The sequence below is a fragment of the Orbicella franksi genome, chromosome 2 (assembly GCF_964199315.1).
Source record: "Orbicella franksi chromosome 2, jaOrbFran1.1, whole genome shotgun sequence".
Lineage (NCBI taxonomy): Eukaryota > Metazoa > Cnidaria > Anthozoa > Scleractinia > Merulinidae > Orbicella > Orbicella franksi.
In genome coordinates, this window is record NC_138146.1 from 12,492,292 (window position 1) to 12,502,011 (window position 9,720).

At 38.7% G+C, this 9,720-nt stretch overlaps 2 protein-coding genes and 1 long non-coding RNA gene across 4 annotated transcripts in view; 2 read left to right on the forward strand and 1 right to left on the reverse strand.

The window, feature by feature from the left end:
• The first annotated feature begins 12 nt into the window (after window positions 1–12).
• LOC145480058 (uncharacterized) lies at window positions 13–2,203 on the forward strand. The gene is made up of 3 exons (XR_014048503.1): window positions 13–62; window positions 1,721–1,982; window positions 2,114–2,203. It is a non-coding gene; the product is annotated as an uncharacterized LOC145480058 (long non-coding RNA).
• Window positions 2,204–3,188: 985 nt separating this feature from the next.
• Window positions 3,189–5,609, reverse strand: LOC145480007 (uncharacterized). Its single transcript, XM_081458500.1, has 5 exons — window positions 4,235–5,609; window positions 4,064–4,114; window positions 3,872–3,977; window positions 3,519–3,759; window positions 3,189–3,412 (listed from the first exon to the last, which is right to left on the reverse strand). The coding sequence occupies exons 1-5, from the start codon at window positions 4,640–4,642 to the stop codon at window positions 3,190–3,192; spliced, it is 1,029 nt and encodes a 342-aa protein (XP_081314626.1). The 5' UTR covers window positions 4,643–5,609; the 3' UTR covers window position 3,189.
• A 2,165-nt stretch (window positions 5,610–7,774) lies between these two features.
• Window positions 7,775–9,720, forward strand: part of LOC145478060 (uncharacterized) — a 5,740-nt gene continuing 3,794 nt past the window's right edge. The window contains exons 1-2 of one of the 2 annotated variants that reach the window (XM_081455961.1): window positions 7,775–8,009; window positions 9,413–9,718. In XM_081455961.1, coding sequence (XP_081312087.1) covers window positions 9,430–9,718 — 289 coding nt within the window. In that variant the 5' untranslated portion in view covers window positions 7,775–8,009; window positions 9,413–9,429. Of the gene's footprint in view, window positions 8,010–8,919; window positions 9,719–9,720 lie in introns of both variants that reach the window. The other variant, XM_081455960.1, reaches the window with a different exon arrangement.

The following is a 9,720-nucleotide window of genomic DNA, read 5'->3' on the forward strand; positions in this document are numbered from 1 at the left end:
GAATTAAATTATTGACGGTCTAAACACAGCAAATTCTAGCAGACATCAGTCGCAGCGCCATGGTGAGGAGTGACCGCTTTACGCTTGTTAAGTTTATTTTGGATACCACTTACAGGTTAAAAAAGTGTAAATTTCAACTCCCTTGTTGTCAATACATCTATTCAAATGTGTTTGCTCTTTACAAATAATTATATATAGATGTAACCGACCCGCAAGGATAAACCTGCCACGTAAGCTCGCATTTGAGCACATCAGCTTACAGTTGTACTTGAGCACTCGTTGCATGCTTTTGGACTTCACGGGAACAAACTGTAAAGGAAATGATTCCCTTCTCCATGTTGAAATATTTATGTATTTACCCTGCCACTCAACATTCCTGGAGATATGACAGAAAAATTAATGGAACGCTGAGTATTCTTGTGAAATTGAACAGAGAATTTGGAAAGGTAAAAAAATATCTGCTCTCATGGGCTGACCTTGACTTTGCGGATTTAAACTTATATTTCGCTAATAACGAGTCTATAAAGGCTTACTTTCTGGATACAGTAGTCGGAGTTCAAATTCAGTTTGGTGCACATTTCTACAGATGCCTTTCCTTATTTATCTCCCCGTCAATTTAGTAAGTAACTATAAAAATTGGTCAATGGAGCCTGAAATATGCACGGAAATGCTCAAAACTTTGAGTGAAAAACTGTGCGCAAAATTTCCCTCAACCAAACGGTAAGAATTGCCTGTCTCGATGATGCTTTCTCGGGAATTCTTGAACTGGAAGCAAGCCCAGTAGAAGGTCAATCACTGCAGCAAAAATATAAGAAAGGGAGAAAAAGGAAAAGAGAAAAAAAATGAATAAAATAAAAACGAAAAGTTTACAGATGTAAACCACACTTTCTCTTTGATTTCTGCGTATGCCCTGGCCAAAATGTCGTAAAACGCGATGCTGGTGGAAAGAAAGGCATGCTGTCCTGTTGCAACTGCTATTTGAGTAGATTGCAGCTAATTGGCTCATATCCAGCCTGAAAATGTCCAAAATGTCCAAAAAACGCTTTTTAGACAAAAAGCTCCGGGAGTTAATGGGTTAAAAAGTAGTTTAAATAGTGGAATTTAGGAAGCTAGCAAAATATATGCTAAAAATGCTAAAAAGCTGGGAAAAGTTTAGTGAGTGTTAGTGAAACTTTACATTAGTGACTGTACCAAGAGTGAACTGAAAATTGTTGACTTGCTTGAACCAAGAAAGTAATTTGAAGGAGTACTGCCATTCTGCAAAAGTTGTATTGGGCTCCACTGTTCCCATGTAAGTGGCTGTCTAAGAGGAAAACATCTTGTGTGGTTGGAATGAAGACGACAGTATTGGAATTTAAAATAAAAATAGATGTTTTGCTGTGTGTTAAAGCAGTTCTCCAGTGAAAAGGTAAATTAGCTGCAGGACTTGCTTCAGGGATAATGCTAACAGGCATTTCAGGTCCTACAGTGGTGCCACCAATTACATTGTTTAATACAGTAGATGATTGTAGAGCTTGTAAACACCAAATGTTTGAGGAATGTTTTGTGTCACTGAGTCATAGATGCTGTTACCCACTAAAATCCCTTGCACAATTAGCTGGTACACCCATGTCTGGCTCAGTGGACTGTTGAGCAGAGGAATTTGAACATTTTCTGAAAAGAACCTTTTGCTAAACAAAAGTGCAATAAAAGTACAGGCATTGCTTCCTTTTTTTCCTAGAACTGTGGACTGTGAAATACTGCTTGGGAATGACCAGAAAGTGACATTGCCATGATGGTTTGGAGGGATGATAATGAGTGTTAGAACTCAAGAAGAGCTGTCAGAGGGAGACGAGGTATTTGTAGCTGAAGGTTGACTTCTGGATGAATGATTGGCCTGGGATGGAAGAGGGATAGTTTCATAAGTATCCAGGATGCTTTTAACCTTTTGAGACCATTCTGGTGAGGTGTAGAAAAGTTCAGCGTCAGATATGTTCAAGCCTGTAAGTGGTGCATAATTGCTGTCATCTTTATGGAGTTCATCATCATCATCATTTTCTCTTTCATTAGCATTTTTAGACAACAAAAGCCCATTGTTGAAGGTGTTTGCTAACTTTTGAACTTTTTTCTTCAGTGGTTCAGCACAGATTGGGCAGTAATGATTTGAAGGCAAGCAAGCTTGGTGAAAGCAGTGGAAGCAGGCCAGTCTAACAATGGTAACTGTTTCTCTTGTGCAAGTTGGAAAATCACAATAAATATCTGGGTGAGGTTGTTGGCCTGGCTCTACATCATCGAGATTATAACTTAGTGGAAAACACTTAGTGTCTACTGTGGTTTCAAACGTTGGGAGATGGTACAGTGGCTTCCCTTTTGGTCTTCCATTATTTGCAACTGGACGTTCAACCTGAGTCAAATAAATGAAATGTTGAAAAGTTAAATTGTGTGCATGTCAGTGGTACATGTACATTTATTATGAGGAAAATATGATGTTAGTAATTTTGTTCGTTTGTTTTTATTTTCCATTTTTTAAGTCAGAGATGTTATCAGTATTCATTAATTATGTTTGTTTATTTTAATATTCATTCTATTGTTTGGTACATTTTATATCTATATCTGCATATCCTTATCGTACATATCTAAGAATCATGTAAAGAAGCCTAAACCACGCATTTTAATTAAACTGTCTTAACACACCTCAGGAATTTGACAATACTTTAGAAATGTGGAAAATGCTTGCTTGCAGCTTGTGTTTTTCAATTTTTCTTGCATCATCAAATTCTCGTATTGTTTTATTATGGTATAATAAATGGTTTAGACTTCTGTATTTATTAATTTCATGACTTTTTTTTATTTTCAGGATTGTTACCTGGTATGATTTGTGGCAGTTCTGTGAAATGCTCTTAAACAGATCAAGAAGAAATTCTGCACTTTTCCCTGCAATAAGCCACAAGTTGGATTCACTCTGCTGACCATGGTGGTACTGTGGAACAAAGGACTGGACAAAGGAACTTATTTGTACCGGTTTTATATTTGCATGTCACAAGAAACTCAGAAATACGTGCCACTCATTTTAAAGGGCGTTCTTATTGTAACCTCCCAGTAACCATACCTTTTGAGGAGGGCTGTAATCGAAATTAAATTAAATTAATTAGCCAAAATGGCTTTTTTTCAATGATATTCTTTGGTAGTGTGCATGAAGCCATTTGTTGATTAGAATTGCTTATTTATTTGCAGACTGACCTCATTTACTCTCTGCAACTGTTGTGATATGTAGTTGGCATGATCTTTAGCAAGGTCTGCTTTTAACTGCTGTGCGTTCCTAGGCGTGGTGCTGTATCCTAAAATCTGACCAGCAGATAGGCCTTGCAAGGACATGCCACAACTAGCTGTGTATAAGCCACTGTCCTTTTGCAATGCAGATGTTTTTTGTGACCTGTCATGTAGGTAAAAGTAATTTGCTTCTATTGTTACAACTCCTATGAACAATGAATGAAAAACAATTTTCTTACAGGTAGCTCACTTCATTTAAAGTTTGTTACCTAAAATAGGCCATTATGTGGAGTAGGGACACCACTCTCTGCTCTTGCATCTCTCTCCTTCTGTTGGACAAACTTTTTCTTCCACTTAAACGGTTAAGGATGTCCTCAAAGAGTCCAGGGCTATTTTTGTCTGTAAACTGTTTCATTGCCTCTGGATTGTAAATTTTCTGGTCTGGGGTGGTTATTTGATGTCTGTACAGGGCCTTTTGAAATGCTTTCAACCTCTTTTCAATTGTTGACTCTGTAATAGAAAAATCAACCATGACAAAAATTAAAATATTTTTGTGAGAAGTATAGAGTTTTTGTTATGATGCTAAATTTTAATTCAAGCAGATTCAAAACAGTAAAAACACCTTTTATCTCTGCGAGCTGTTGTGTTGCCACATGAAGCTGTGTTTGCAAGGTGCAGCACTTTTGTGTCTCCTTTCTGAGCAACAAATCCATTTCCTCCGGTGACTTCTAGGAGGAATGCAACAAGCGGTTTGTTATTTCGAACTGATTTTACATAGCTGGCATCAAATATGATATAAAATTATGAGATGTACCTGTTTTGGCATGGGTGAGGTGTGATGGGATGTCACATCAGTACTTTTTCTCTGAAATCATCGAAAGGAACTTATTTGTACCGGTTTTACATTTGCATGTCACAAGAAACTCGGAAATATGTGCCACTCATTTTAAAGGGCGTTCTTATTGTAACCCCCCAGTAACCATACCTTTCGAGGAGGGCTGTAATCTTGTTCATCTTTAAACAATTGGTCTGCATTTTTCCTACAACTGGAACACCATCGCACACCAGGATGGTAACCACTCGTAGTACGTCCGATGCGGTCAAACATTTCATAAAACCTCGCTGGTATGTTGGCTGAAATATCAGTTGAGTGCACAGGAAGTGGACATGCACAAAAACCATGTGCTTCGCGGTTTATTCTGGTCCAGTGTCGAGTACATGCCCAGCTGTTCGTAGTGCCACCGACGTACCTTGCTATTGCAGCATTGAACCTCCGCATTTTCCCTTTGCATTCCTCGCCTTTTCTGGTTTTTCTATGGTACCAACAGGTCCGCTCACCGGAAGTTTCCGTGAACATCAAACTCATTAACATAATCTGCAACACGAGCCGCATTTTCGCGGCACGAACTCCGACTTCGCGGCAAAATTTCGATGAGTGTTTAAGGAGGGAAGTGTGGTGTTCAGGAGATATGTTTTAGAACTAATATCGACCGGTCTGAAAGGAAAGTTTCAAGCTTAACCTTTTTTACTTACTCCTTAGCGCAAGCGAAAACTCAGCGCTCTTAAATTTTTCAAAAATGCCGCCATTTTACGTATACGTTGCTATGGTTTTATGTTGTCTTTCCCAGTTTCTCGGCGCGCGCGAATGAGCATGCGCAGTCGTTTTTCAGCTCTGTCAGTTTCGACAGGAAAACAAACCGAGCCTGCGAACAACCGGAAATATAACTTGCCGACACCTCCCCTCTGATTCATCGCTACCCACCCGCTCCTCCCCACTCTGGCAGGCAGGTGCAGGAGCCTAGTTACCCCTCCCTTGTTTTTTTCTCTCGTCTTCTCCGCGCTGGTAGCGGCTTTGCAGTCGCATCTCTCAACGTTACTATTTTATGGCACAAGAATAGCAGTTTTTGAGTATGGGGTCTAAAGAACTGATAGAAAGTTTTTAAAAAAATCTCACCAATTTTAAAGGAGCCCCAACATGTCACATGACCTATGACGTAGACGATATCTTCATTGCTGTCAGCAGGCTCACGTTGGAGCAAAAGCGTGCGCAGCGAAACTGCGTGCGCGAAATCGAGCGACGAAGCCGAGAAAGTTTTCTTGCACCTCTTCACCAGACTCCTTCCCGCCGGATCGCTCTCCTCTTCGCCGCTCGCGCGCGTGACTCAAAGGTGAGCCTGCTTGCAGGCTGCTGTTAGAGTGACTCTGAAATCTGAAACAAAACGACGTCCTTCAAATACCTTTTGGAGTGATAGTTGTTCAAATCTTTCTTTCGTCCGCTCTTGTCAAAATATGTCAAAATATACGTAAAATATACGATATAATACAAGAAACATAGGGAGTAACGTTATTCGACGTGTCGATGTATCCCACATCAATATCAAGAATAAAAATTGTCTTGCATTATTCAGTATAATACAAGACATCAACTATCGTCATATCGTTGAAACACCGGCACTGGCACTGGTTACACGATCTCAAAGATAAAAAGATAAAAAAAAAAAACACAACTGCTTGGTCACAGGGAAATGATGCAAGGAAATAAATAGCGCTTTATAATAAAGCGAAAGAGAGAAAATCATCTGCAACATGGTTCATTCGATTACTATACACTACTCACCTGTAATTAACCTCGAATTTAACATTGTCTGTTTTACGAATTTAATTTGAGCTTACATACAAAACAAACTCTCTTTCTGCTTCATTTGATTCAAGATTCGTGAGAGCACAATCGGGGCACCTAGAAGTACACCTCTTGGCGAGTCAAAGGTATTAAATCTTAAAGACCCGATATCCCGTCAAGGATTCATTGCTTTTCTGAAACAGTCGCAGTCAAGTCCCCGGCAGGTTTCGTTTTAGCCTGTTCCAGACTCTTGGTCGGTGGGGACGATCGAAAAGCGGGCAGACGTCTGGAAGAGAAAAGGAGAGAGCGCCCAGTAATGTATTTGGTTCTGTACTAATGAAGTTCAGTCGACATTACATAATGCTGATTGCCTTCTTTGCATTTACATGGCTCTATCGTCGGGTTATGGTCTTTCCGTGCTTGATATTTACTGCAGGACGATACTTTAATAGCGTCCTATTTAAAAAGAAATAATGACATGCAATTAGAACTCTTGTTACATACAAGAGCAGAGTGCATTTAAAATTGCTAGAATGCCAGTGTTTGTGCTCAAAATTATGTATGAACTGATCAGTTAATTAGTTCGGGAACAGACATCACTGATTGTTATACCTTTCAACTCAAAATATAAAACAAACTTTGAAAAAAAAATTGCTTGACGAAGACTGCCACACAAATTTGCCTCGGTTTCAAGGTGCAAGACCTGATCACGTGCGAGTCGAAAGTTCAAGTTGTTGTTTCCCTAGGCAGTTAGTGAGTTTTGTTCGCCCTAGGGAGTTAGTGAGTTTTGACCCTTGACACATGACATGTTCTCCTCCAATCGGAAAACGTATTTGAGTTGGGATGTATAACAAAACGTGGAGCTACAGTTTTGAATTAGGTTTAGTGCTACTGGTAACTAGTCAGTCAAGGTCAAAACAATAAGTTTATGAGATGATCAAGTCCTAAAAAAGGAAAAAATGCTCGAAATGTTTGGTATCAAAGTACCCGAGATGAATTGGTAAACAACCGGGCGAAATGTCCGGCCTCTGGCATGAAAGATGATATAAGAATATGAGTTTTAATGTTATTGATATTGATGTAGAGACACAGCTGTATACCAGCACAGTTGAGCTGAACTGTGCAAAACACTTTTCCCTTGAGAACTCGACCAAAAAACTCTGACTCAAAGCTTTACCTCAAATTAAACAAAATATTGTCAGTATAAACAAACTTGCTGTATGATCAGATTAAAGCTTATTATACTGATCCACCGCCTCTGTAGTGCATCAATCTTTTGATGGGCCATTCCTTTTTCTGCATAAAACGGTTGACCCCCCCCCCCCCCCCCTATTTTTACCAGTCCACACCCTTTATTTTATAACCAGTCCCTTAAGGTAACTAAACTTCCTGAGAAACAAGACTGGAATGCTAAATCAACTAAATTAAATGCAAAAACTTATTGTGAAAGGATTAGGTAACCCAGAGAAGAAATATGAACAGTTGTGAGTGCTTTCAAAACCACTTAAATCTACGTAGCCAGAGGAAAAAGAAGGAAAAAAAAAAGAGAGAGAAAAAAAAAAAGAAAAGAAAAGAAAGGTCTCTCTTTTAAAAATTGGCTTTAATAATATTGAAGTACTGGGAAATTTCATTTTTTGTGGCATAACTTTTTAATCAAATGTATTTTTTAACGTTAATTTCGCAGAGGGATTAAGTAAATTATAGTCATCGGAAATGAAAACATACGCAAACCTAACTCGTGTTTTTTGGGAAATAAGAGTTTTTCGCAGCTGTTCACGAGGTGATCTCAGGCTAACGATTATCATGCCAGTTCTCTTATGTGCTTCAAACAAAAGCGCTCTCATGAATTCAACAAAAAGTAGACGTTGAAGACGTTCTTTTCATTAAGCTTCGTTGCTATGGGCAAGGAACAAACGTCCGCAATTTGTGAGTGTAAGCGTTCATTTGTTTACTTTTTCCACTAGCTATTTACTTTGCGAAAAAAAGAGTTTGCTAAAAACACGTGAACATCACGATACATGAATAAATTGTCTTCATTAAATGTCAACTTATTATTTCCCCCCGTCAAACTCACGAAATGTAGTTGTTCAGGTTCGTAACTTTGGACGGACTGAAGAGCGAGCAAGAACACTACTCACCGGTTTGTTGGTCGATTTTTCTCAATTAAGATTAGAATAATTCATGTTTCCATGGTTAATGCTTGTTTGCAGTTTATACTAACCGTTCCTACAGGAATCTTTGTTTCCTTTTGCCGGCTTTGACGAGGACGCCAGCACAATTTTGTTAGTTTTCTGTTAGTTTTACCAATCAGTACAGATATTCCATATACAAGGACTACACTCAGTCGGTTAGACGTGGATTTCGTTAAAGTTAATAATCTTTTAGTCTTAACGGTTACTGAAAATTGAGTGGTACACGTATTAAAGGACTCGGTACAGTTGACAAGCACCGTCAACCCAAAAATACAGGGTAACCGATAACACGGCAACGAATTAGATTCTCTGTTTTATTACAGATACAGATTTTAATTCATTTCTTTCAATATAACCGAGAAAAAGCAGACAACATTCGAAATTCGATTTATCGTTTGGCATGTCAGTGTTTACATTGATTGTCACTGATTGAGGTGGCCTTTTGACTATGAAATGCAGCTTCAATTGTTGTTTTAATCCCACTGCAACCAGAGCAAGTTATTTTACTTTTTTTGTTATCTCCATTCCGGGTCGACACAAAAGCTATTCTCTTGTAAATTCATACTTATCCCGTCTTAATGAAGTTCTTTGTTCGTTAGACGCGCATTGATTATGACTGAAACACATTGAAACGGTTTTTAACGAGCCGTTTAATGAAGGAAAAATAAAGCTTTCGCGTGCTTGGACCGCTTTGAACACGACCTGAGGTCAGCCGAAAAAGAGCTCTTAGCTTTTCTCTCAACTCCTTAATGCTTGTCTTTTTCTAATATACCATCATTTTATGTATTGTCTACTCATGTTATTTTTATTAGATTTAATTTTTAAATTTTTATGATGTTCAGGTCTTTTCATTTGCAGGTCTATTCAAAATCTCGGAATTGTAAAGTGGATTGTTAACCGTTGTTATTCTCTCACTCGTCGTTTGCATTTTACTGTCTTTACTGCTCAAAAAAATTCAAGTAGGACCTTAAATTACAGTCTATTATGGCAGCGAGTATCGGCTTATCTTGACTGATGTGCTGAGTCAAGGCGGCAAGTTGTCGAGCAGTGTATTATTATTATTATTCAGGACTGAAATCAATACCACTCGGTAAGTAAACTGGTAAAATGAGCCTCTTCTGTAAAAATTACAATTCGATACAATTAGCCCTTGTGATATGTCCTCATTGTCCATACAAGGGAAAGAAATTATAAATCCCTTTACAAAATGCCTTGTTAGTTCCTTCTCATTTACCGGCGTTCGAAACTGAAGGGCTCTATTGAGATTAGCGTCCTAATGCCCTTCCATTTATATTGCAATCGTTATTGTTTTAGTTGTCGTATTATTTATGTTTTTTTCCCCTTTTTTCAGGTTATTTTCCCCTTTAAATGTTGTGGCTTGTGATACGCCTGCCCGTGGCTATGCTAGTTTTGAAGTGTCTTGTGCATTGTGCAGTGCCAAACCCGACATTGAGAGAGAGTCCACCTATTGCGAAAGAGCAGTCGCACAATGAATCGAAAAGTACTTCGAAAACAATACTGCCAAATACAGCCTCGAAACAACCTACAACACCAACTGTAAAGACAACAAGAAAGGAAACAACAAAGAAGACCACGGCTCCAGCACTTGTGGATGAGTTTTCGCTTGAAGAAATACTGTTCAAAGGTCGACAATCGAGT

Coding starts and splice junctions, on each gene's coding strand:
- LOC145480007 (XM_081458500.1), bottom strand. CDS start 4,642: ATGCGGCTCGTGTTGCAGATTATGTTAATGAGTTTGATGTTCACGGAA. Junction 3,978..4,063: donor CCTCACCCATGCCAAAACAG/GTACATCTCATA, acceptor CATTCCTCCTAG/AAGTCACCGGAGGAAATGGA. Junction 3,413..3,518: donor CACATAATGGCCTATTTTAG/GTAACAAACTTT, acceptor CCTACATGACAG/GTCACAAAAAACATCTGCAT.